General features: G+C 55.9%; 7 protein-coding genes across 7 annotated transcripts; 4 read left to right on the top strand and 3 right to left on the bottom strand.

Annotated features, from left to right (window-relative positions):
• Positions 1-1,786: 1,786 nt before the first annotated feature.
• Positions 1,787-11,119, top strand: MFIFM68171_04241 (uncharacterized protein; the record flags this gene model as incomplete). The annotated part of the gene is made up of 5 exons (XM_071059661.1): positions 1,787-1,973; positions 2,051-3,425; positions 3,479-3,728; positions 3,782-8,794; positions 8,852-11,119. 5 exons carry the CDS (start codon positions 1,787-1,789, stop codon positions 11,117-11,119), a joined length of 9,093 nt encoding a protein of 3,030 aa, XP_070915762.1.
• Positions 11,120-11,928: 809 nt separating this feature from the next.
• tsn1 (Translin-1) lies at positions 11,929-12,858 on the top strand (the record flags this gene model as incomplete). The annotated part of the gene is made up of 4 exons (XM_071059660.1): positions 11,929-12,097; positions 12,162-12,258; positions 12,341-12,486; positions 12,551-12,858. The coding sequence occupies 4 exons, from the start codon at positions 11,929-11,931 to the stop codon at positions 12,856-12,858; spliced, it is 720 nt and encodes a 239-aa protein (XP_070915761.1).
• Positions 12,859-13,093: 235 nt separating this feature from the next.
• GPI11 (Glycosylphosphatidylinositol (GPI) anchor assembly protein) lies at positions 13,094-13,980 on the top strand (the record flags this gene model as incomplete). The annotated part of the gene is made up of 2 exons (XM_071059659.1): positions 13,094-13,486; positions 13,588-13,980. 2 exons carry the CDS (start codon positions 13,094-13,096, stop codon positions 13,978-13,980), a joined length of 786 nt encoding a protein of 261 aa, XP_070915760.1.
• A 507-nt stretch (positions 13,981-14,487) lies between these two features.
• On the top strand, positions 14,488-15,591 carry MFIFM68171_04238 (uncharacterized protein; the record flags this gene model as incomplete). The annotated part of the gene is made up of 2 exons (XM_071059658.1): positions 14,488-14,629; positions 14,714-15,591. The coding sequence occupies 2 exons, from the start codon at positions 14,488-14,490 to the stop codon at positions 15,589-15,591; spliced, it is 1,020 nt and encodes a 339-aa protein (XP_070915759.1).
• Positions 15,592-15,846: 255 nt separating this feature from the next.
• Positions 15,847-16,491, bottom strand: rpl22 (60S ribosomal protein eL22; the record flags this gene model as incomplete). The annotated part of the gene is made up of 4 exons (XM_071059657.1): positions 15,847-15,973; positions 16,036-16,232; positions 16,310-16,354; positions 16,477-16,491. The coding sequence occupies 4 exons, from the start codon at positions 16,489-16,491 to the stop codon at positions 15,847-15,849; spliced, it is 384 nt and encodes a 127-aa protein (XP_070915758.1).
• A 756-nt stretch (positions 16,492-17,247) lies between these two features.
• On the bottom strand, positions 17,248-20,881 carry MFIFM68171_04236 (uncharacterized protein; the record flags this gene model as incomplete). The annotated part of the gene is made up of 23 exons (XM_071059656.1): positions 17,248-17,375; positions 17,430-17,477; positions 17,540-17,797; positions 17,889-17,928; positions 17,986-18,102; positions 18,170-18,181; positions 18,265-18,273; positions 18,397-18,480; positions 18,561-18,952; positions 19,028-19,100; positions 19,161-19,432; positions 19,485-19,499; positions 19,554-19,597; positions 19,646-19,668; positions 19,721-19,794; positions 19,863-19,896; positions 19,955-19,972; positions 20,029-20,061; positions 20,112-20,303; positions 20,369-20,394; positions 20,451-20,625; positions 20,688-20,765; positions 20,828-20,881. 23 exons carry the CDS (start codon positions 20,879-20,881, stop codon positions 17,248-17,250), a joined length of 2,199 nt encoding a protein of 732 aa, XP_070915757.1.
• A 2,651-nt stretch (positions 20,882-23,532) lies between these two features.
• MFIFM68171_04235 (uncharacterized protein) lies at positions 23,533-25,132 on the bottom strand (the record flags this gene model as incomplete). The annotated part of the gene is made up of 5 exons (XM_071059655.1): positions 23,533-23,559; positions 23,640-24,247; positions 24,332-24,843; positions 24,930-24,939; positions 25,039-25,132. The coding sequence occupies 5 exons, from the start codon at positions 25,130-25,132 to the stop codon at positions 23,533-23,535; spliced, it is 1,251 nt and encodes a 416-aa protein (XP_070915756.1).
• Positions 25,133-25,422: the final 290 nt, after the last annotated feature.

The raw sequence follows: 25,422 nt of genomic DNA, 5'->3' as shown, positions 1-25,422 counted from the left end.
CGTCTAGAAAACCAAGCGGGAATTTCCTCGCCGAAATCCAGCGGTTTCACATGTTCACATTGATGCGGGTTTGGTTTTCCCACAGCCAGTCCAACGTTCGTTGCTCAACTGTTAGCCCGGAACATCGGACTGGGGTGCTTGGCTAGCGCAGATTTGGAGCAGTCATCGGACCCTGGAAAGTCTTGTGGCTAACAAACTGATCTGCAAGTGTTCTCTCCGGTCAACTTCATTTGGCAATTCCCGTTCTTCTCTCTATGAGGTCCCACTCTCTGCCAATCCAGCGGGCCTTTAAGATATGGTCATCTGCGCGACATTGAGCATCAAACTGGGCATAGAAAATTTTCGGGTTGCTGCGCTAGTGGGATGCTTGGTGCCCCACGGGATGGACCCGATGTCGCTGACTGAACCCACTTCCCAAGGTACGTCACGGTTAGACCGGCCAGGCCTGCATGGATCCCCACAAGCGAGAAGCCAGCAGACAACCACGTAGCACACGGTGTAACATCACACGCACCATCACCACCGCCGTTTAGATTCGGTGTTTGTCGGAACGGGGCATCGCCATCGAGGTGTCTTTTCACCTTCCGCCCGGAGGGGTATTCCATGCCGCTCCCGTCTGATTTGTCGGCGTCCGGCCGCCACGTGCCACCTCGCACCGGCTTCCCGAGCAAGAAAGAACCTCAGCCGATAAGGTAATGGCAAGGTCCCATGGATGGCTTCATGGCAGCCCAATGTCGCGCCAATTCTCCAATTCGTCCCCAATTCTTCCCGGCCAATCATCTTGCATGAGGCTCACTCATGTCCGCGGAGCCGCGAGCGAGATTGGTCTGATATTTGCTCATGAACGGAGCCCCAGCACTGTGGATAGGCTGGATCACCAGACATCTGAACTCTGTCTCAGTTTCCGGCAGGACCATCTCTCACGGGGCGGCCATTGTGATTTGCAGGCTTTGCCTGCCGGTCATGGCTGTCGTTATCGGTTGGGCAGCGGCCTTGCTCATTTCGTTGTGATAACTTCTGGTTCAAGTGATGGTTTGGGCTTGCCGTCCAACCCCGGGAGCGACGTGGCGCCACTGCAGCGGTCTGCGCCAATGCCGAAGGTCTCAATCCAGTCACTGGGCCTCAAAAGACCCCGCGCATTGAGAAGCCGTTTCCTTGCCTTACGTGGGGTTAAAGTTGCACTTTGTTGACGGGGGGGTGGGCTGCCCGCCGTGAGATACCTTGTTCTTGCCAAGACCCAATGCTCTTTTCACGCACCTGCCCCTCGGCTTTGCGTTCACAGGGGACCCCTTCTGCAATTGCCTCTCGTCCTCTCTTCCCCTCGTCCCAATTCCCCGTTCCCCTTGGTCCATGAATTGCAATCTTTTTCTTCCCTCTTTCCAACCACACGGCGGGAACTGTGAAGTGTCTTCTTCACCCTCCTGCGCTTGTCCACGCAGAAACACCAATCCCCGCGCCCAGAAGCGCACTTACCCGTTTGTTTACTATCGATACCAGAAATCGTCGCAGCCAACCGCAGGCTGTGATACCCCAAAAACTACCCGGCTGTGCACGCCGGTTGTGCATACATATATTGAAAGGCCCTGGCCACTGGCCGTCTGCCAGCTACGACCCGGCGCCCCACCTCTTCTCTGGGAAGTGTTCCGCAGCCTTCCGAGACCACGCCCCGAACAGCCGCCGGCAGTAGTAGCATCGTATCGCGCTGCATGGAGGATAATAAGAGCACCCCTCAGGTCCTCACAGTCGAGATCCCCTCCGACAAGGCAGAGGTTGACGTCCCACAAGTATGAGCATCCCAGGCGAAGATGTCGAGTTCTGTCCCTCCCGGGCGGGCCTTCATTGGTCCCAGACCCAGTATGACCAAGTACAATTTGCCGACTTCAATTCTGTGCAGGAAGCCAAGTATGGAGACGTCAAGTACTTCCAGCCCTCGGAGTCGGACGATGACAATGAGCCCGAGGTAGACCGTGAGAGTAAGTGTTTTGTTGCCGAGTTCATTGTCGCGCCAGTGAACAATAGAATGAGCATGGTTGCTGATGGGCCCGCCTAGACAATGGAGCTCAGGGTGAGGGTGAAGTTGAGCAAGGCGAGCCGCAAGAAGTGGAACCAGAAGCGGAAGCCCCTGTAGAAGCAACTCCCATGCCACCTACAGCCCCTCTCTCCAAAAACGCAAAGAAGAACAAGAAGAAGGCGGCAAAGAAGGCGGCAGCAAAGACTTCCAAAGCGGTAGAGGAGGCCATTGAACCCGAACCCGCGCCTGAGCCCGAACCCAAGGAGGAGCCCGAGGACCAGGCGTCAACCGGTGGCAAGAACAGCAAGAAGAACAAGAAGAAGAACAAGGGCAAGAAGGACAAAACAACGCCAAAATCACCTACCAAGGCCGAGGATGAGAAGTCTAGCGAGGAGCAACCCGATGTCGAGGAGAGCAATGCACCGGCTGCTGCCGCTGCCGCGACTGCTGTTGCGGCGACTGCCGCCATCGCCACTGAAACCGAGTCCGAACAACCAGCGACGGAGACCAACGGTACTGACGCCACCGAAGAGCCCGCTAAATCGGCTTCGAACGCCGAAGCCCCCCCTGCCGAGAGCTCCGAGAATGCGGTTGCTGAAACGGCAGAGACAAAGAGCACTGAGGACGCTGGTTCTGCTCCCGTCGAAGAGCCTGCTCCGGCACAAAAGCAAGAGGAGACGAACTCGACCGAGGCTGAGCCCGTCGCTGTGAGAGAGGAGCCAGCTGCGGAGGTGCAGTGCGATGGAACTCCGGCTCTTTCCGATAACAAGGGCGAGATTGAGGCTGCTACCGGGTCTGAGAAGCCTTCTGAAGACGGCCTGGAAGCCGCTGTTGAGGCGGGAGAGGCTCAGAAGCCGTTGGCATCTACCAATGAAGCGGTCGAGCCTAAGGCTGAACCCGAGGCAGAGGTTGAAAAGCCGCAAGAAGATACCCAAGAGTTGCCGGTCAACGAGCCGGAGGTAGCCAGCAAGGAGGCGGCCACCAATGACGATGAGAATAACAAGGAGAAATCGGTGACGATTTCGGAGCCTGAACTGGTCCAGGAACCTTCAGCTGTTGAGACGGAGAGCACTCCTGTCGTAGCACCCACCGAAGAAACTAAGGCAGCAGAAAACGAAGACGCAACCGAGGCCAAGGACGAAACCAAGGTCGAGGCCAAGGAGGAACCTGTTGCTGAGCCCGTCGCCGAAGCTGAGGAAGTACTTGTTGTTGAGGCTAAGGAGGAGCCTGTAGCTGCTCTTGAGGTCAAGGACGAACCCAGCTGCGAAGCGAAGGAGGAGCCAGCCGCTCCATCCAAGTCGGGCGAGGACTCGAAGGAGGAACCCACTGCTGCCACCGAAACGAGTGATGGTGCTACCCAGGATGGCGCGGACCCCGTAAAGGCGCCCAAGGCAGATGACACGCCGACCACTGAGTAAGTTGGCCGCTGCTAATACACCGCTTCTGGGAAATACTAATTGTCACTAGGGAAACACCCGCTGCCGAAGAGAGCGCCGCCTCTCAGGATCTCCCTGAGGTCAAGGAGGCCGTTGCTGAGGTTCAGCCTGCGGTTGAGTCGGACGAGTCTAAGGAGTCAAACAATGCTCAGGAAGCAGCATCTGCACAGACAGTTGAGACCGCCGAGACTGTTTCAGAGCCTACAGCCGAGAAGGCGGAAGAGACAAAGAGTGGGGAATCCATTGTTACCGAGTCTTCGCAAGACGCTAGCACGGCTGAGGTAAAAATGAACCCCGATCTAAACGAGGAAGCTCAGTGTTCTAACATGCTCAGGTCACCGCCGACGCCAATGCTGAGAGCGACAAGGCTGATAAGCCCGCTGAAAGCAGCTCTGTTCAGCAGGGTGAGCAACCTTGCAAGCCCGAGGTCGAGGCTATCCCAGCTGCGGAGCAAGAAGCTCCCACATCTGAAGATAAGCCCAAGGAGCCTGCTCTCGTCGAGTCTCAAGAGACAAAACCGGAGGAGGCCACTGAAACGTCTGCTCCGGTCGCTGTGGAGGAGGCAGAGTGTCCTCCAGCTCCCATTGAAGTATCCGAGGTTGTTGAAAAGTCATCTACGGCCAAAGAAGGGGTAACGCCGGCTGAAGAACAGGCTAAAGAGGAGGTCGAGGCGGAGCAGGCGGAACCTGCGGAAGGGCCCAAGATGGAGGCTGCCGAAGAAACCAATGAGGAGCTCGCTGAGGGGACCATGGCCGAGATTGCCGAGGAGACCAAGGCTGAGCCTGCAGATCCGCCACTTGTTGAGTCCGACAAGGCGAAGGATGAGCCTGTTGACGAGGCCAAGGTCGACTTTGCCAATGAAAGCAAGGCAGAGACGGTAGAGGAAATCAAGGCTGAGACTAACGAGGGAGCCAAGGCGGAAGCCTGTGAACAACCAAATACCGAGTCCGTCGTGGAACCTGAGGCCGAATCTGCTGAGGAAGCTAAAAATGAACGCGCCGAAGAGCCAAACGCCAAGCCCACCGATGCCAATAATGAGCTTACTGAAGAGACTAATCCGGAGACCGCTGAGGAGGCTAAGGCCGAGGCTGTTGAGGGGGCTAAGACTGGGGCTGCCGCAGAGCTAAAGGCTGAGCCCATCGAGCAGTCCGAGGCCAAATCCACTGAGGAGCCTGAACCGGAGCCTACCGAAGAACCCAACGCAGAACCTAGTGAGGAAGTCAAGGCCAAGCCTACCGAAGAGCCATCGGTCGAGGCTGAAGAATCCAAGGCTGAGCCCACGGAATCCAAGGACGACCCTGTTGCAGACCCGAAAGCTGAGCCCGTTGAGGCCCCCAGTACCGAGACAGCGGAGGAAGCTGGAGTTGCTCCCCCTGAAGAAAACAACGTCGAGGCTATAGAGGAGGCTAAGGCAGAGCCTACAGAGGAGGTCGAAACTGAAGCTGCCGAGCACGTCAAGGTCGAACCCCCCGAGGAACTCGAAGAGGAAACCAAGGTTGAGATTGCGGATGAATCCAAGACCGAGGCCGCTGAGGAGACTAAAGTTGACTCTACGGAGGGAGCGAAAGCTGCAGCTGCCACGGAGGAGGCTATGGCTGAGGCTGCTGAAGAATCCAAGACTGAAACCGCGGAATCCAAGATCGAGGGACTCGAGACTGGGGAAGCCAAGCTTGAAGCTCCGGAAGAGCCCGCAAAAGCATCCAGTGCAGAGCCCGCGGAGACGGAGGCACAACCCGAACTTGAGGCCGAGCAGGACGTCAATGCTGCATTCACCGAGGAGCCCAAGGTTGAGCCCGTCGAAGTTGCAAAGGTCGAGCCAAGCGAGAAGGCTCAGCCTGAACCAGTCGAAGAAATCAAGGCTGAACTTACCGAGGACGTTAAAACAGAAACCGCTGAGGCGGCCAAGTCTGAGGCGGCAGAAGAGGCCAAGGCCGACACGCCCGAAGCCGACAAGATAGAGTCTGCTGAGGAGCCTAAGCTTGAATTGGCTGAGGAGGCCAAATCTGAGACTGTGGAAGGGATTAAGGCAGATGCTGACGTTGAGGCGGAACCCGTTGAGGAGCCTAAGGTCGATGCACCCGAGATTGGAAGCAGCGTGGAGGTTGCTGAAGGCACCGAGGAGGTGCAGGCGGAGCCGCAGTCTGAGCCCGAGGCTCCCAAGGATGAGCCCTCCGCCGCAGCCGTGGAGGCTATTGTCGATGAGACAAAGGCTAGCCAACTTGAGGAGCAGCAGACGCAAGTTGACGAGAAAGCGGCTACTCCTGCGTCGGCCCAGGATGAGAAATCCACAGAAATGACTGATCCAACCCCCACGCCCGAAGGGAAAGCCAAGGGGACGCCGGCGGAAGAGGGGGACGAGAGTAAAGACAGGGTTGGACCGATCCCTGGCGAGCAGAAGGCAGTGGAGAAACAGGCTACAGGTGAGGAACACCCAGTATTGCTTGATACCCCTGGTGGCAGTGGCATGGCAGGAGAGGTTTCAGAATGCATTTCAAAGCCAACGGACATGGACACGGACTTGGACTCGCGACAACCAGATACCCACGATACCCTGGACGCATGTGCAACGACTTCTGCTATAATCAACAACGATACCCCTGATCAACTTAATCTCAGTAATACGGCTGGAGAAAAGGATGTCATAGAGGGAAAGAAGGAAGAAATGGCGTCTGAGGGAACTACCGCAGAGGCCATTCCGCTTGAGGCTGAGATCACACCCGAGAGCGGAGTTATCAACACGGAGAAGAGTGATGAACAGCGCACTCAAGAGAGCAGCGGCAACCAACCTCGGGTTGAATCTGGAATGGTGTTCACGGCAGCTCAGAACCCAACAGAACAGGACAAGCCGAGCGAGGAGACACCAGTTCCTACGGCAACCAGCGCTGAGGAGACTCTCGCTTCAACTACCGAGCGGCATGCAAAGCTCCCAGAGCCCAGCGCATCTAGTGCCGAGACCAACCAGTTGAGCTCAACCATCGCCCAAGAAAGCAGCGAGGATGTTGCTCAGCCGGCTGATGAATTGGAGATTGTGGTTCCTTCGACCGAACAGCCCATTTCTGTCGATGCCGTTGAGGAGAAAGCTGTTACTTCCGAAGTGGAGGATCAAGAAAATGAGAAGGCCTTAGCTGAAGAGCAAGAATCAGCAGCCGCAGCCCAGGTCAATGAGGCAGACAGCAAGGCAGCGTCACTCGACCCCGAGGTCAACACGGAGATCGTTCCTGAACTGCCTGTTGTTGGAGCTGCTGACGCAGATGTCTCCGTACAATTGGACGAGCAGGTTCCCGCTGAAGTGGTCAAGGACGAATTCGCGACTGTGTCAGTCTTGCCAGCTCGCGAAGATTCAACCCTCCAAAAGGAGACTCCTACTGCCGAGGAAAGCGACTCTGTCGACACTGCTGTTGCTAGGTCGAACGACGATGAGCCTCTCCTAATCCTTGAGGAGCCTACCGCAGTCAATGCCACTATTGAGAACCCAGTTGAGGAATCCGAATCCTACAACGTGCGAGAAACTGCTCCGGAGCCGGCTGATGTAGTCGCGGTCGGCAATATCGAGATGCAACCACCTGAACTCACCGAGATTGTCATGGTCGATACATCCTCTGCTGATGATGCTGCGGTGGTTGAGCAACCCGCCATCTCGGAGGAGCAGCCGGAAACCCGTCAGGAACCTGAGCCGAAGGTGGATGCTGCCCCGGTTGAGACCTTAGTTTCAAGCGACGATGTGTCGCAGCCCGCAGAGCAGGTTCCGGTTGCTAAGAATGTCGAAGAACCGTCTGAGGGCGTATTGGATGAGGTTGTGCAACCCGCTGCTGAAGTAGCAGATGAGTCGCCCTCTCACCAAGAACCTACCCCCGCCGAGACTCCTCAGCTCGCCGCAGAATCCGATCCTGCCGACAAGTCGGAGTCCATTGCTGAGCCTGCCGAGGTCGAAGTCCAACCCGTCGTCGACGTCGCAAACGCTGTCCAAGAGTCGAAGGTCGCTGATGAGCTTTCTGATCCGGAGCCTGCCCAATCCCAGGAGGACAAGTCTGAGGTGCAAGCCGCAGTCAATGAGCCCGTGAGCTTCACCGAGCCTGCTGTGGCTGAGGAGTCCCTTGAGTCAGAGAAATCCATCAACACTGATGAGCAGATCGGCACGGAGCAGCCCACCGACGCTGATGAGTGTTCTGTGGCCGAAGAACCAACTCATGTTGAGCAGGTTGCCGACATCGAGCAAGCCAGCAGCGTGCAGGAAGTGCAGGTTGTCGAATTGAATACCAAGACAGATGATACTTCCGAGACTGTGGCCGAAGTCCAATCAACGGTCGACGAGGCCGCCAATGCTCAGCTTGCTAACGTTAAGGAGATTGCTGACGCCGAAAACGCTGCCGTCGTTGAAAAGCCTGTCGATGATGAGCAGCTCGTTAATGTCGACGAACATGTCACCTCTCAAGAACCGGCCACTGTCAAAGAGACCAACGTCACGGAGACACTCAATGCCAACGCCGAGCCCATCGTTCCTCAGACAGCCGTTTACGAGGAAGATGTTCCAGCTGGGCGTAAAGAAACTATTGAGGCATCTGAAGCCGGCAGCACCTTGGAGGCCAAGCCCTGCGAGAGTGAAACTATTACGGGTGTGGCGGAGATCGCCAGAAAACCAAGCGACAACATGAGTGCCTCCGAGGTGGTAGAGGTTGCCGATGCTGTCACTGTTGAGGCGTCGGATGAGCTAGCACCTGAGAACGAGGTTGCCGCCGCTATCCAGCCTGCTACGAAGTCCGATTCTCTCCCTGAGGTACCTGCCGACACCGAGACGGACGAGCTGTGCGCCTCTACTGAACCTCAGCAGGTTCAGGCTGGCGAACCAGAGGACACCTCAGAACAGGAGGCTGTCCAGATCTCGACCGAAACTGCGTCCTCTGACGCTGAGAAAGTTACAACGGATACAGCCTCGGAAGAATTCGTCTTGGTTGAGGCCAGCGAGCGGAGCGAACAGGCCGAGACCGCGCTCGTCGAGGAGCCCGTTGTCGTTGACCAATCTATCGCGTCTCTGCAGCAGGTTCACAACGAACAGCTGCCGCCGCAGGATGACAAAACTGACACTGGGGCAGCGGTTGATGAGTCTGTTGTCATTCTAAGCAGCGAGAGCAGTCAGCTAGCTGAGGACCCGGTAGTCGTCGAGAATATCGCGACATCTGAAGTCCTCGAGTCTCCCAACGAGCAGCCAACCGCCCCTCAGACTGCTAAAGACACCTCAGCCCTTGAGCAACAAGCACCAGAATCTGAGACTGTTGTTGAGCAAACGACGGCTGCTGCTGAGACCGCGCCGCTCAGTGAGGAGTCGCACAGCCCGGCTGATGCGCAAGTGGTAGATGGCAAGAGCGAGGCCGAGCATAGCAAAGGAGCAAGCTCACCGATCGTTCAGGCCTCTGTTTTGGCCCATGAGGTCGTTCCTCAGACAGTGCCGGAGATTTCCTTGGAGGAGATTGTCGCTCCCGAGACCGATGCCCCCCCGGCGACATCTGTCATTGATGAGAAGACCTCCGCGAAGAGCGATGTTGCCGAGGATGACACCGTCCAGGCACCCCGTGCCGTCGAGGGCAGCGTTGACTACAGAACCGGCGAGCAGAGTCCTGTTGATGTACGGCCGGTCCAGGACACTGCCCCGTATTACGACCCTAGGGACACGAACCTCTCTTTCGGGACCCAGACGACGTACCCATTGCCAACAGAGACAACTCTTACGCTGCCCACTGAAACGTCTCTCTCCCTGCCGGAAGCGCCAAAGGAAGCCAATGGCGACGTTGCAGCCGTCGATGGCTCGCACGCCAAGGAAATTGCCGTTAGTGCAGGGGTCGTCGGCATTGCCGGAGCTGCTACCGCCCTGGTTGCGCATAATCTCCCTGTTAGAGAGTCCAGTGCGCCGTTGATGGTAGAGCGCCTTGAGGACTATGCGGCCAAGCTTGATAGACCCGAAGCTTTAGAGCCCGTCTCTTCCAAGGAGATTCCCGGAGGGCGTGCCGAACCCGAGGAACCTCCATCGCAAAGCAGGCTGGCTGAGGAAGCCAAGCTGGTCTCGATGGGATCTTCTCAGGTTGTGGACAATACTGTCCCGCTCTCTGAGTCCTTCCACGTTGTGGAGAAGGACACACCAGCCCTAGAAGAAGCGGCGAGGCGTAAAGACAAGAAGAAAGCTTCTTCCAAGGATGGTGAGGAATCTGCTGCGCGGTCTGCTATTGTTGATGTTGCTGCTGGCCCCGAGGGAACGATAACTGACGATGGCTCTCTGGTTGCCCAAAGGCCGACAACCCAAGGAACAGGACCCACCCAAGGAGAAATCGTTCTTGACTTCCGCGTACCCACACCTGGTCTCGTTCTTCCTGACCTCAATGATCCTGTGGCTCAGCAGTTAAGCCGGATGCGCAGCCTGCGCCGACAGCGGAGAAACACCATCAAGCAAGCTGAGGAAATGGTTGCAGCCGCAGTCGTCATCTATGCCACCGCCGAGGCCCTCAGTCCCCCGGGAAGTCCGAAACGTGCCAGTCCGGGATCCAATGTCCATGGTTCCACCGAAGTGCATTCTGACGCGAAAGGGAAAGGGAAGGATGTCGAGATGCTCGTCTCATCTCCCCAGGACCCATTCTCCAAGGACCAAGAGCGAGGAAGAACCAAACCCAGAGACTTTGGTGGAGACCTTCCTAGTCCTGTTGCTGACCTCTCTGTAGACGACAAAGACCAACCCAAAGAAGGAGCCAAGATCGATGATGCCAAGACCAGGCGCCATGTCTACCACTCTTCTCGCCATCGTTCTCACCGTGACAGCCGTGACGGAAGCAAGGAGAGCTCGAGGCGTTCCCACCGTAGCCGATCCGACAGCCATACATCGACTCGTTCCCGTGGCGATGATGAGCCCCCGCGCACTCCAACCAGACAAGACAGCGGTTTCTCGGACCACACGAGCAGCCCGCAGTCCCGGAGGCACCGCACACCCGAGGAGCAGGCAGCTCATGAGAAGCGCAAGGAAGAGCGGCGCCGTGCGCGCGAGCTTGAGAAGGCCAGCGAAGGACCCCCGGCCTCGCCCGGGAAGACTGACCGGGACAAGGAGCGCTCGGTGCCTCGTGAGCGTTCTGAACGCCCCTCGGAGCACCGCCATCATCACCACAGCTCGCGCCGCCACAGCCGGGCAAGCATTGAGCCCAAAACCGAGACGTCGACCCCCACGGCCAGCAAGAAGTTCTTTGACATGAAGAACGGCGAGAGCGTACTTGAATCCAACTTCGGCTCTAGGGAAGCTGTGACCCACCCACCCTCATCGTCCAAGACATCGCAGCCTGAGCTTAGGCGGTCCGGCACAACGCGTAGCATCAGACTGCGCAGGTCGGAGGACCGTAACGCCCGCAAAGCCCGCGACGAAGAGGTGACGCCACCCAAGCACAGGACCAAGGACTCGGTTGCTTCAGTTGACGAGGAGGCCGTGTCGCCCAAGCACAAGACAAAGGACTCTGGCACTTCGGTTGGCGAGGAGGCGATGACGGCAGGTTCATCGTCGGCAAGCGGCGGCGATCCGGACTCGCAGGCTCATCGGGCAAAGAGGCAGGAGAAGCGGGAGAAGGCGAGGGAGAAGGAGCTCCAGAAGGAGAAGAGCGGCCTACGGGCTGCCATCAAGCGCTTCTTTAGTACTTCGAGTGGTTGAGTCTGAGTCGAGTCTACGGAGAAGGGATGATGTGACGGGGATCATGACAAGTGACGAATGCGGTTTCTCTTTCGTTTAAGGACGAAGTGATGGACTAATGCGGTCGACGACTTTCACGACGGGATGATGACGAGGGATGAGCTTTGTTATTATGTCTTGGGCAAAGGGGAATTTGTGGCGGCAATGTTGACGGCGACGGATTGATGACTTGTTTTCGATGGCTTCTTTGCGGTGTGTTTTCTGGTTTGTCGGGCAACTGACGACGAAGGCTTTTTGCTTGTTTTCTTTTCTTCTTTTTTTTCCGCCTTTGATAACAAGAGTTTGTATAGTTTATTTGTATGCTCTTTTTTTGGGTGGTCAACAGAAAGCAAACACAGAATGGAATTTGCAGTCTGATATTATCAGCTTAGGCTTATTTGAGCATACATTTCAAGTCTCCCTGCCCAGGTCTTCCCCTCCCCCCTCCCCCTGATGCGTAGCATAGGAAGGGTTAGGGTTGGGAGCTGCCGCGGGGGTGATGGTTCAATAATGATGACAGCAACCAACCTGCGATTGAAGACGGCACTTCTAGTAAAATGACTGTATAACCGGATTCCCACTACGTACTAGTCTCAGGTACGGTAAATCTCAAGAGAAGTTTGCTGTCATTCAAACCGTTCCCGCAAATATTTACTTGCCTACGTAATAAATCCTCTCTGAGCAGTTGGGAAATTCTCCACGCGCTCGACCCAAAATCTACACAGTTCGGGGCGGGCACCAACACCCCAACCCCCGCTCACATCAACAGCAGCAACCCCGTCCTGTCAAAGATGGCGCCACCCATGGTTGACCCCGCGCTGTTCGACCAGCTCAAGTCCAAGATCGAAGAGGACACCAGCGTCCGGAAGGAACTAGACCAGATCCTTGACGACCTGAATCAGCACGTGTCTTTTACGCAAGGCGTGCTCTCGCGGATACACTCGACGCCGAGATCGAAATGTTTGTGATCTATACCCCGTGCCCATTATCTAATTACCCTCCGTTCACTGACAGCTGAGGATAGATGCGGCCCTGCTAGAGCAGGTCGAGGGCGGGATCAAGAAGGAGATCGAGACGGTTAGCAGGTTGTCTGCGTTTGCGTCACAGTATCCGTACTACAAGTGAGTCGTGCACTTTTGCCTCGTCATGGGACAGGCGTGCTGATAATTGGTTTCTTTTTCTCTTCTTTTTCGTTTTCCAAAGGTACAATCACAAGTGGACGCGCATGGTTCAGGATGCCATCTCCACGGTTTTGCTGTGCGCCTGGCTGGGAGGCATGTCGACCGAGTCGAAGCCAGGCGAGGTCGGCCGCCTGCTAACGCTGGAGGACGTGGGAGGGGTGTTTGGCGGTATGTAACTTCTGGTTTCTCACGTTTGATCTGTGTCCCTGTGCAGTGACTAACGGCCATGCAGTCCCCGTCAACCTCAAGGACCGCGATGCATTCCATATCACCATCGAGGAGTACCTTCTGGGGCTGATCTCTGTTATTGACGAGCTCGGCCGGCTGTCGGTCAACTCGGTGACACTTGGGGACAACGATATGGCCGTGCAAATCAGCGGATTCATCAAGGACCTGCATGCCGGATTCCAGGTGCTGAATCTCAAGAATGACATCCTGCGGAAGCGGGTCGACTCGATCAAGTATGCCGTCAAGAAGGTTGAGGATGTGGTCTATGATCTGTCGCTGCGGAATCTCATCCCGGCGCAGGAGCCGAAGTGAGAATGACGGGGGCAACGGTGATCAATGCAGATATCTCTTTCAAATGGTGCTTCTGGTGAATGATAAGCTGCCCTTCAAAGAGATCAAAGCCGATGGATGTTCGAGGGTTAGGGTTAGGCACCGAGAATGCCGAGCTTCCAATGTGCCCATCTCTAATTGAGCGACAACTTTTAGAAACATCATCCCCATTCCTTTCGACCACATCCACGTCTAATCATCCACCGCCACCTGTCCAATGCCCCTTGTAGACCCGGTGACAATGTCCTCGACAATAGCCAAGGGCACCGCTGCTCAAGCACAAACATTGCCCGCAAAAGCCGCCGCACCACCGCAAACAACAAGACTGGTTCCGGTCCAGATCACGCAGACCCCCCTCGCGCAAAGCGCGCGCCACGCCTTCTCCGCCCTCCTAGCCGGCCTCTTCGCCGTACGGTTCCGCGCCCTCGTCGCCGACCCAGTCTCAGCAATGTCCACCACCCTCCCGCTAGCGGCGGCCCTTCAGGTGGCATACGCCGTCGTCTGCCTGCCCGTCGCCGGGTCGCAGGGCGCAAAGACTGCGCGGAAGCCCCGGCCGGGGGAGAAGAAGCGGGCTGGGAATGAGGGAGCTACGGGGCCAAATGCGATTGCTGTGAGTTTATCGCCTTCTTTCCGTCTTGCCCATTTTTCCTTGTTCTACTCCCATCCACTAGGATGCTAATCTAGAATGTTGTTAACACAAATGCCTCACAGACCTCTTTCCTCTCGCTCATCCTGACCCTCCTCGTTACCCCCTTCCTCTACGCCGTCATGGTCCTCTTCGGCGCGCCCTTTCTCACCCATGGCGCGCACACGCTCCTCTGCGCGGCACACCTCGCCGTGCTGGCCCTCTTCCCGCTCTTTTACGTGCACGGCGTCGACGGATCGGCGTGGGCGGTCGTTGGGGGCTTCTCGGCGCCATTTGATGAGACCTTTGGCGGGCTGGTGGGCGGCCTTGTTGGCGCGTGGCTAGGTGCCGTCCCGATCCCGCTGGACTGGGACCGGGAGTGGCAGAAGTGGCCGGTTACGATTCTGTGTGGCTTGTATGGGGGCTATGTGCTGGGGCGGGTGTTGGGCGGGTCGTTGGTGTGGGGGAAGAGGTTCTAATATAATAGGAGGAGGGACTTTTTAAGACAAAGGATTCGTGATACCCCCTTTCTTTGGAGTCGATGGAAAGGTGACGGTCTGCCGTTAGTGTGAACATTGGGACATCAAAATTGAGTCCGCGGCATGGCAACGGCTAGATACATATATAACCTAATATACTGCGGCACTACATGCCAGCAATTGTATTCGCAACAGCTTCACCACACCTGGAATGGACAAAGCTTTGTTGCTCAATCGAGGTGCCGGCAATCTGGGTGCTCCCGGAGCCGGCCCCGCTAGAGCCGAGCTCCCACAGCTGCCCCTGTCCGATATCGCATGAGTGGGGTGTTGATCGCCCGTTATGTATTTCTTTTCCCGGAGATATCACATCCAACCCACGGATCCGAGAATGTCTTCCACTGCATACAGTCGCGCCCCCTAGCCGTGCCGACTTCGCGACGCGGTAGTCGCCCAGACTACCACCACCTTTCCTCCGTCCCATCCCCCCACCATTCCGAAACAATCTCAATGGCAGCCGCCGACGTGAAAATGCAGCCCCAAACTCCGGCTCCGGAGCCGCCGCAAGCGCAAACCACGAGCCACAACACCACCACCAAAAACTACAAAGGCTTCGTAGCGGGTGTCTTCTCCGGCATAGCCAAGCTCTCCGGTATGCCGCCCTTTCCCAGCCTTTGTTTCAGCTCTCCATCCTAACCCCCGCTTCCCGCCCCCGCGGGGCGTCGACCAAAAATAGTCGGCCACCCCTTCGATACCATCAAAGTCCGCCTCCAGACCTCGTCCCAAACCCGCTTCTCGGGACCCCTCCAATGCCTTACCCAGACCCTCCGGCACGAGGGCATCTTCGGGCTCTACAAGGGCGCCACCCCGCCGCTGGTGGGGTGGATGTTCATGGACAGCATCATGCTGGGCTCGCTGTCCGTCTACCGGCGGGTGCTGCGCGAGACGGTATTCAGCGGCGGGGGCGGGCGGCGGGGCGCAAGTCCGGACGACGACGAGGCGGCGACCTCCCCGCTCCCGGCCCCGCCGTTGCCCGCGCACGGCCACGGGCTGGCGGGCATCATGGCGGGCGCGACAGTCAGCTTCGTGGCGGCGCCCGTCGAGCACGTCAAGGCGCGGCTGCAGATCCAGTACGCGGCGCGCAAGAGCGAGCGGCTGTACAGCGGCCCGCTGGACTGCCTGGCCAAGGTGTGGCGGCACCACGGGATCCGCGGCGTCTACCACGGGCTGCAGGCGACCCTGCTGTTCCGGAGCTTCTTCTTCTTCTGGTGGGGCAGCTACGACCTCTTCTCGAGGTGGATGCGGGAGCGGACCAGCTGGAGCGCCCCCGTCATCAACTTCTGGGCGGGCGGGCTGAGCGCCCAGGTCTTCTGGGTCATGAGCTACCCCAGCGACGTGGTCAAGCAGCGCATCATGACGGATCCCTTGGGGGGTGGGCTGAATGATGGCGTGAGGAGGTTCCCCCGGTGGAAGGACGCCGCTAAGGCGGTATACAAGGAGAGCGGCGCCATAGGATACTGGCGCGGCTTCTTGCCGTGCTTCCTCAGAGCGTTTCCCGCGAACGCCATGGCGCTGGTTGCTTTCGAGGCGGCGATGCGGGCACTACCTGAGTGACATGGCAGGGCTCGTTCGGTGGTTCCCAGTGGTGGTTTTGTCACATATGCATGATACCCAGTGAGACGATAAAAGGGGACTAGGGATGCTTCGGCCATTTGACGCCTTGGCGACCGCGACAGCGGCTTTGTGTCTTCATTGACCCATTATACCCGCTATGCACAACCGTTTAGAACCCCATTTTTTTTTTCTCCCCCTCTCTTTGGTATCCCGGCCGTATGATCCCGAAAGAACTCCAAACAGATGGCCAGCCATTTACTCCTCATCCTCCTCAGCCTCGTCGTTGACGACGTTGAAGAACTTGAGCTCGTAGACACCCCTCGAAGTCGAGACGACGCGGAGCCAGTCACGGAGCTGCATCTTCTTGAGGAACTTCTTGGTTCTGTGGCATCTCTGTCAGCATCCTCGTTATCGTGTTTCCAACCAGTTGACAGGTGTCCGTACAGGTACTTGAGGTAGCGGCCAGAGAGCTCGTTGTGCGCGATGATCTCGACCTTGCCCTCGCCCTGCTGGGAGATCTTGATGGTCTCGCCGAGGTTTCCGACACGACCGTCGACCTTGATCTTCTCGTTCAGGAACTTCTCAAAGGCCGAGACGTCGAAGATCTTGTCGCTGGCGGGCTGCGAGGCGTTGATGATGAACTACGCAGGGTCACGCCTTAGTATCACACCCCAAAGCAAAACTTCGGATAGGACCATCATTCATCGCGCCGACTTACCTTCTTGGTCACCTTGGGGCCCTTGCCTTTGGCGCCAGACTTCTTCTGTTTGACTCCCGAAGGAGATTGACTTAGCCTACTGCTTCACGCCATGATCCGTCACGAAACCAGAGGGTGGTTCTGGTTCGACGGACTGGGCCAACAGCAAAGCGGTGTCAGGTACATACTGCGATGGGAGCCATTGTCTCTGTCGGGATCGGCGGAGAGTGACCGTGGTGATCTAGGACGCAAAGAGGTTGATATCCTGCGCCTTTCGGTGTGGGCGTGTCGGGTAGTTAAATAGCGACCGAGTGGATGTTGCAGGCGGTGGGGGAGCTCAAGTAATAAGGATTTTGAGAAAAGTGTGCCCAGTAAATTTTTAGGGCTCGGTTAAGCGCTGGGTGGGGCCGTGCTCGGGCCGTGCCAAGTCTCTGCTTCGGCGGAGGGCCCGAGCTTGGATCCGGATGCACCTCCGGGAACCCCATCCCGAAGCTGCTTATTAAACAAGCCGCAGTCGTAGGTCTTCACGCCTAAAAGCTAGCTGAACCTAGCGTCGGTCTCGAATCTGCTTCGAAATACATTATTAAATTACGAAAGGCACTCGCTGTTTTTGATGCATATTTGTGTCCAAACTCCAAAGTTGCAAAACCGGCATTGTCATGGCCGGGGAAACTCTGGCAATTTTATTTGCGCATCCGGAAACCCAGTGAAAAGGCCGCCGAGTAACAACTCAAACAATCTCGATTCAGCAGAGTAAATTTAGAAATCAACCTTAAACGAACACATTCTACGCTTGATCTAAGCCAAAATCGCAGAGAGAGCAGGGGACAGAGAAAAGAAAGCTACAAAAGTTGCAGGAGAGCCTTGGTTATATTGGTTGCCTGGTAGGACCTCCATATCCCAGGAGACTTTCCGTTACCAGCATCACTCTTCCCCCGCTCCCTGCCCACGACAGGAAATCATGCCTTCTTACTCGCCCGCTTCTTCTCGATCCTCTCAAGCTCCATGTCAATCCGCTTGAAGCTCCAGCTCTTCCAGAATGGCGGATACAAGAACGGCCGGAGGTCGAACCGGTTGTCGTCCGGTGCTGCCAAGAGAAGGTTAATCAATGCAGATTCCCCTGCGCTGCAAATAAACTCACAGTAGTCATTGCAGTGCAGAGCCGGCGTCAGGGTCGTCATCTTGTGCCCTATTATCATCGCCGTCAGTCAACTCACAAGTGATACCCACCAATTGGAGCAGGAAACATACTGTTGATAGCATAGAAGTGGAAAAACCTCTTGACCTTCTCAGCGACCTGTGCTGGCGTATAGTAAGGCGCATCGTCACCCGGAGTGCGTTCGCGGTCAATACTCCAGTCGTGCACCAGCCGCTGGAACATGGCAAACGGACCGAGTTTGTTGAGCTTACGAAGGCGACCAAAAACGGTCAATTCCTGGTATGTCATACCCTTGTGTACAGTCAGCACCCTTTGGAGCTTTTTTGTCTCCTTCACCGTGAGACAGATATCTCATTGTCGCGTTATGATAATCACATACCATATCTATCGTCAAGTTAGCGACTGGATCCACTCCTCTGAAATTACGCCTTAAACACGTACCCGCCTCGTCACTCTGGACATAGTTTTCAGTGATTGGTTCCTATGAGGGAAAACAATGTTAGCATACCAAATGTCTTTTTGGATTAACGTCACTCACAAGCTCAGCGGTGGGAACAGCCGTCAAGAAGTTCTGCAGACAAGGAAGGTCAAAGTTCTTCTCGGCCCACGCAATAAACCGTTTCAGGTCGGCCTTGTCAATGGAGCCAATGGGATTCTAACACAAGGTTGTCAGGTATTCCGCTTTTGCCAGCATCCGACGGGGCAAGTATGCATTCACGTACGATATCCGCGCTCTATAGAGACACAAGTCAGATGCAACCCGAGATCCATCTCTCACGCTTGTGACTTACCGAGCAGTCGTACTTGGTCAGGTAACCTCGAAGACCTGCGAAACGCAAACTTATATAAGCATTCACATCATCTTCGTCTTAGGAGGCGAGAAAAGACGTACTCTGCGTGTATCGCGTTAGCCCAGCAGCATAAGAACGGCTTCACGAGTGCCACTCACCTCGCCAACATTGGCACTGCCGAGCACCAACAAGCTTCCACCCCCGGGTCGTTTCCGAGCCGTCGGGAGAATCTGCCCAAACTCCTGCAGTTGCAGGTCAACACACTCGCTCCAAGCAAATGCAGTGTTGAGGCGAACCAAGCCGAGATATGAGTCAAACGTACGTAGGCCGTGACCATCCTGATTCTCGCCTGCAAGCACTGCAGCGTCAGGTTCTCCTGCACCGTGCCCCCTTCAACCTTGAACTTGGGCTCGAAGCCGACAGTATCGACAACCAGCTTCTTTTGGGCCTCGTACACGTCGTCAATGTCCAGGTTAACGTGGTAACTACCGATGGCCTCAGCAAGGTCCTTTGCGCGCTGGCGCGTCTCGCGCGAGCTCTGCTTCTTCATGCCCATGTACAGCGTGGTGAAGACCTGGTTACACAACTCCTGCGGTGTCCTTGGGATGGCGTCTTCGCCGCCGTATTTTGCGATGCGCTTGACGTCCTCGATGACTTGGGCATTCCCTTGCTCGACGGCTTGCATGACGATGCGGCACATGGAGTAGACAATCACTAATAGTGGTCTTGGTTAGCACGTGCTAACGGAGCAGAAGAGGTAAAAGAAAAAAATAGGCAGTCCGAACGTACCTGCAGTGGCACACGAGTCGATGCCACCACTGAGGGGAACTAGATAACCTGCCGTTCCGGATCTGCGGAGGTACTGCTAACGATGAACATCCGCTCGAATATGGCCCAAGGAGTTGGTACAGTTAAAACTCACATCCCAGAGATAGCAACCGCCACAGAGTGCGATTTCCTCTTCAACAGAATGGAACCTTGGCTGAACTGGGAGCGTAGGTTTCTTCTCAATGTCGGCGTCGTCGTCCTCGGAGCTGAGTTCAAAAGGGGTCTGGATCCGCTGGTACTTGGCGCCGGATGTCGCAGCTTGAAGACCGCGGGAGATGGAGGCCCGGTAGGACCTCACTTCTTCCAGGTCAACTGTGGCGGTGACCACCTCCACATCATTGAGACTGAACTGAGAACCCTGGGCGACTATACCGCAATTAGAACTTCCCCGAAAAGTTTGTGAGTTCTGTTTGCGTACCGATATCACCATTCACTAACCTGTGGTTAGCACTGCATTCATCTGATCCTCTGAGGAATACGGGCTCACCTATGATCATGGCGCAGCCATCGAAATACAAACGCTCGCCGCTACTACGGTTAGCGAATCGCCACCGACAGTCCCCGAGCTATGGAACATACTCGCAACCTTGCTGGTTGGCGTACTGCGGCAACATGCGTTAGTACCAATGAGATACCCAGTGAGAAATTACATACAAGGTAGACACCGCCGGACTTGCGGGTGGCTTCCATGATCAACTGAAGGCGGGTGTCCAATTTCCTCAGTGTGACTGTACTTGCATGTTAGCCCAGGTTTCGATCGTTCCAAGTGGCACTGGAAAATCAGGTTAGAACAGACAGTGACTTCCGCTGGAATTCGTTATAACCTCGACCTGATCCGTGGTCAACATCAATTTATGCCTACTCCTCGCCGGTCAACAAGATACCTACACCGTCCAGTGCCATATCCTACACAGTCGTGATGGTTAGCTCTCGCTTTTCTAACTCTTCATCAAGGCACGTACAATATGCGGAGCCTTGGGCGTGAAGAGCTCTTCCTGGTAAACGGTAAGCGGCAGCCGGCAATGATATGTTCAGAGTTGCTCACGCAGGTTTCTGCGCCAAAGGCGGTTTCAGGGGTCGAGATGACAGCATCCCCGAACAGGACGTGCGTCTCACCCTGGATATCAGCCAACATCTTGGGCAGGTGGTAGAGCTCGGTCTCTCTCGGGCGCATCCAGGGGGTAAAGTGCCGCATCTCGCGGTAATTGCCGTCATTGGCGAGCCACATCTTGGGCCTCTGTCATCCGAGGGCCGCGGTCAGTGACTATGTAGGCATCAAGTGCGGAGCTGAGTTGGGCCTACGATCAAGAGGATCTTGCCATCAAGGCCTGTAGATTTATTAAAATTCCGAGGGTTTTGGAACCATGACTGGCCAGCTACTTACAGATGGCACGGCAGTTGTACCTCAGGTTCCTGTGCAACACAGGCAGGCCAACATCGAGCAGGATGCCATGTGTGCTCTCATCCAGCAAAAGCCAGCGGAGCATCTCCAGGCTGTGGGTGTAGACATCGAGCTCGTGGAAATGGTCGAGGCTCGAGTACCCGCAGATTTCCAGTTCCTGGACAACCCTGTCAGGAGGTAATTACTGGGCACTGCGGCAAACCGACTCGCGCAACTTACAGGACCGACACGGAGGCGTGCACCCGCGGCCTTGGCTTGGTGAATGCTCTCGATGATCCGGGCGAGGTTCCCCTCCCACTATAGATGAGATGCCGATAAGCAGCGTCCGGCATTGCCTTTCTCTTCGATTGGTCACTTACGTCGAGAACCCATTGATTCAAGCTGCAGGTCGCGACCGTCACGAGATGCCCCATTGCGGCCAAAGAGCAAATGGTTAGGGATGCGGAATGCCAAAAGTTGGAATGTGGCTCTTCGGCAAGAGAGTTGCGATTATCGATACAAGGCCTCGGGGCTCAACGTTTAATGGCTCTTTTAGGCTTCGAGTTCCGCCTGCCCTACGGATAAGCTTAGGCGCTCGGAGTCACATTGAGGTCACACACCAGCCACGGTTCCAAGCCAGCTTTTTTTTTTTTCTTTCTTATTCTTTTTTTTTTTTTTTTTTTTTTTTTTTTTTTTGCAATACTATGGTAGTTAACGAGGCGTACGTGGACAGTGGCAGAATCCCTCTTGCTGGGGGACTTGTGTCGCGGGTGGCCATTCTTCTCGAATACTTCCATGGCTAACGGTTCCATGCAAGTGTCGGCCGTTCCTTGACTTGGTCCGGGACCCTTGAGACTGCGCCACACATGCCTGCCACCCGTTCTGCATTGCTGCGGTAGTGATGTCATCAACACCCTCGAGGTGGGGCGCTAAGCCTACCATCAAACGTCACACGGAAAGCTCTGAAGCTGGTATCTCAAGAAATAAGCTGAAAACGCGCAATTACAGCGGGCAGTGTTGCAGATGCCTCGCTCAAACAGCTGCTTGCCGCCGCGCTTGGGCATCGGTGCAACGAGAAACTCCCGAACCGAGTCTACGGACGTACAGTACAGTATTTCAAGGTCCTGCCGTGCGAAACGGTTGTGAGTGGTTTGGGCACCAGATGCGTCGGAAATGCACCAGACCCAGACGCCCGCGGTAACGTTTACCTAGACTTTCCCTCATGCACAAAACGCTAGCAGAATCGGTGAAGAGCTTTGATTAGCTCTCATGCGGTTTGTTACCTCAGGTACGCAAGGTAAAAAGTACTGTGCAGTGGTTTGATCGTACCAGACCTCAGCCCTAACATGTAGGTTTTGTCACGCCATTTCACAAGTTGGACGAGCATTGGCGGCTATTGGGCATCTTTGAGCTCCACCACCAGGGCAGGCCGCCACCGGCGGCTTAGGAACCGGATGCGATGGCATATGACGCACCTCTCAGTCCCCAATCAACGCCGGCTGTCTTAGCGGCAAGACCCTTTTTACCTGCTGCCAGACTACAGCTCCGTACAGGGCGCAGCAAGACCCGCCAGGTCTTCCACCTTGGCACGAGCACGGCAACTAGACGTGTCACCGCTCACTCAGGTATTTATACACTGCGTTAACCCACCCGACTGGTCTCCATCGTTTACTTGTCCACCAACTCACGATTTCCATTACTTCGAAGAGTTAGCAGACCAAAACAAAACCTCGAGCTTTCTAAGCGCAAGCTACACCATACGTTAATCTCGATCGGCGCAGCTACCCGACTACCCGACTACCCGACTACCCGACTACCCGACTACCCGACTACAATGGCTTTCACTGCGAGGTATGTTGACCATCCATTCCCAGGCCTCGAGCTTGGGGTCTAGGTTCTCCCCTAACCCCCTTCTTTCCTTGGTCAACGCATGTGTTAACATTTTCCTGCCCAGCGACATCTGCAAGATCATCTTTGCCGTGATCCTCCCGCCGCTTGGCGTCTTCCTCGAGCGCGGCTGCGGAGCAGACCTGCTGATCAACATCCTCCTGACCATTCTCGGCGTAAGTTTCCCAAAGCTAGTCTCCCGATTTCTTCCAGCACAGCATCTTAGCTGACCGCTGTTTCAGTACCTCCCCGGCATCGTACACGCTCTGTACATCATCTGCAAATACTAGAGCAAGACATTGTCTAATATTTTGCGACGCCTCGCCAAACCCATCTCATCCGGGAGAGATGTTCACGACTCGAAGAATTGAAAAAGCATAAAAAAAATCGGTCAATCCAAAGATCTCGGGTGCTGTCGGCCGCATTGGAGCTACCCTTGTTGCGATCTGGATCTTTTAGGTGGGGCAGCGGCAATGACATAATGCGGTGACGACAACTTCTGCGCCCCGCCGTTGGCCCGCTAATGCCAAGCATTTCGATGGTCATCCATCCGACGAAGGGATATAAGAGGATGGATTCGACGACGACGCCGACGACGCCCGAATCCGATCAGGGTAACGGTCACGAGGGAGTTATGGATTTATGGGCCGTGATGGATCATGAATTGGCTATTCATTTCCGTTCTGGGCTTTCGCCATTTCCTTTCCTTAGTTTTCTGGTTTCCAATTGGGTTTGAACAGGTCTGGTTTGGCTTTGCTTGTTTTATGCGAGGCGCAGCTCAGCAGCGAAGCCTTTTAATATCACGATACCCGAGGTCATGTGTCACGAATTGAGCATGGATTCGTAGATTTATGTCTCTAAGTCTCTGAATCAACACGTTGGACTTTTGTGGATGCAATCACAATTTTACCCTACCTGTTTTAATCAGGACAACAGTGCCTAGATCGTCGCGTCTCAGGTGGCTTAGACACCATCAAATAGCCCAGTACGCCAACTGGGCCGGCCCTTAACTGCGAAATCTATGAGTAGCGGTTCTTAGCTGAGAACCCAGTGTCGCCAGTGTACCATCGGGGATACCGAGGTCTTGTTTATTGCCGCCCGCGACATCGCAGCCACACATTTTTTCCAATGTCTGGCACACCGAGGAATGAGTTCCGTCTGCCTAAGAACATGGATATACAAGTAGCTTTTAGTCGTCTTACTTTCCTACCCTAAAGGATAATATCTTCTCAATGTCAGTAATAACTAAGGAAATAGCAGGAAAGCGGGAAAGCGGGAAAATAAAGAGAACGATCCGAGACTCACATCGTTCTTTCCAACAGACACTATTTGGTCCTCGGCAACCCGTATTCCACCCACGCCCTCAATGTACGCGATTGGCGCATCACCCATGATCTTCCTGGCCACATCCGCCACAGTCGAATTCTTCTTCACAAGGACGCAGTCCCGGAACACATGCTTCGAATCGCCTGCCCCTGAGCTGAAGGTGGTGGTATTCCTCACCGGAAAGACGGGGACAAGCCCTAAAATCTCGGCCGCCTTGGACAGCACCTGGACCACCCCCGTCGATCCGAACCGGTAGAGCACCATGTCTTTGAGGTTCTCTATCCTGTTCCTGTTCTTCTCGTCCAGCTCCTTCAGCCCCCCGCCGTCCGGGTCGCCGTCTGCTATCAGGTCTTCCCTCGTGTCGACAAACTCGCTGCCTTCTGTGTACCGGATGTACCCCTGCTTGGCCATCTTTCTCAGGAAGATCTCGGAGATGGCTGAGCAGAGCACAATCGTATTGGGATCCTGCATCTTTGCGATCTTGGCGATATTCTTGTCGGCATCTGGGTGGTCGATCTTGTTGAGGGCAATTACCGTGGGGAACTTTTCGTCGGTGAAGGCATTCACCACCCGGTCAATGGTCTCGTCTGGCAGGACAAAATCAGCGCATCAGCAAAACCCACACAGCACTAAAAGCGGCTACCACGCCAGAGGCGACGACGGCAACGCACCGCTCCACTCCTCCAAAGGTTCCTTCAACCCCAGCTTATCCAGCGTCCTCGCCACCACCGCCGACGTACTCCCATACCCGCTGAACTGATTCTGCAGCGTCTCCACAGCCGTCGCCTTGACCGCGATGTGCCTCCTCTTGATGGAACCCCACTTCTCCATCAGGTTGCCCCGGATCCACGCAACGATCTCGCTCCGCAGCCAGGCGATGTCGACCGAGGGGTCGTAACCGCGCGTGTTCTTGCCCTCGGCATCGGTCGTGCCCGACACGTCCACCACGTGAATCAGCGCGTCGGCGTGCCGCAGGTCGTCGAGGAACTTGTTGCCCAGCCCTTTGCCCTGGTGCGCCCCCGGCACGAGCCCGGCCACGTCGAGCAGCTCGATGGGCACGCTCCGCCGCCCGCCGACGCACGAGCCGTAGTTGGGCTTGCACCGGTCCGTCACCCCGAAGCGCGCGCAGGCGCAGTCGATCTGGAGGTAGCCGATCGCGCGTTGCGGGTCGATGGTGGTGAATCTGTACAAGGAGCGGGGTGCAGAGGCGAGCGTGTCAGCTCAGTGACTACACTAGGGCGCAATTGCAAAGGGGAGTTGATAGCGTACGGAAAATTGCCTGCGCAAGGGGCCCGTATCAGTAACCTGAGGGTTCTGTCTGGGTGGGCGCGACGGCGAAAGGGGGGGGAGGGGGTTGTGAGAGAGAACGTCTACCCACCGACTTTGGAAGTGGCGTCTGTGAGCGAGTTGAGCGTGCTGGACTTGCCGGCACTGGGCTTCCCGACCAAGCCGATTAATGGATCCCGAGGCATTCTGAATCCGATCCTGCTAGGACAGCAGAGGTATATAACGGGATGTGTATAGCGTAGAGCGCGGTGTTCGATACGTCGTCGGGGTGGTGATGTGGGCGTTCAATCGAAATGTTTATCTTGCTATCAAGGATACCATTTTTAACCCCTCCATACCGACCCCGCGACCGACCCCCACCTTGTCTAACCACCCAACATATTACTGTAATCTTTTGTAGGCACACTTCACGTACTGTACCTCTCCTTGCTCTGCCCGCTCGGAATCCAGGACTCTGTCTGCTATTGACGGCCCA

This window comes from Madurella fahalii (genome assembly GCF_045866475.1).
Source record: "Madurella fahalii IFM 68171 DNA, scaffold_2, whole genome shotgun sequence".
NCBI lineage: Eukaryota > Fungi > Ascomycota > Sordariomycetes > Sordariales > Madurella > Madurella fahalii.
This window is presented reverse-complemented; position numbering and strand designations above follow the sequence as displayed.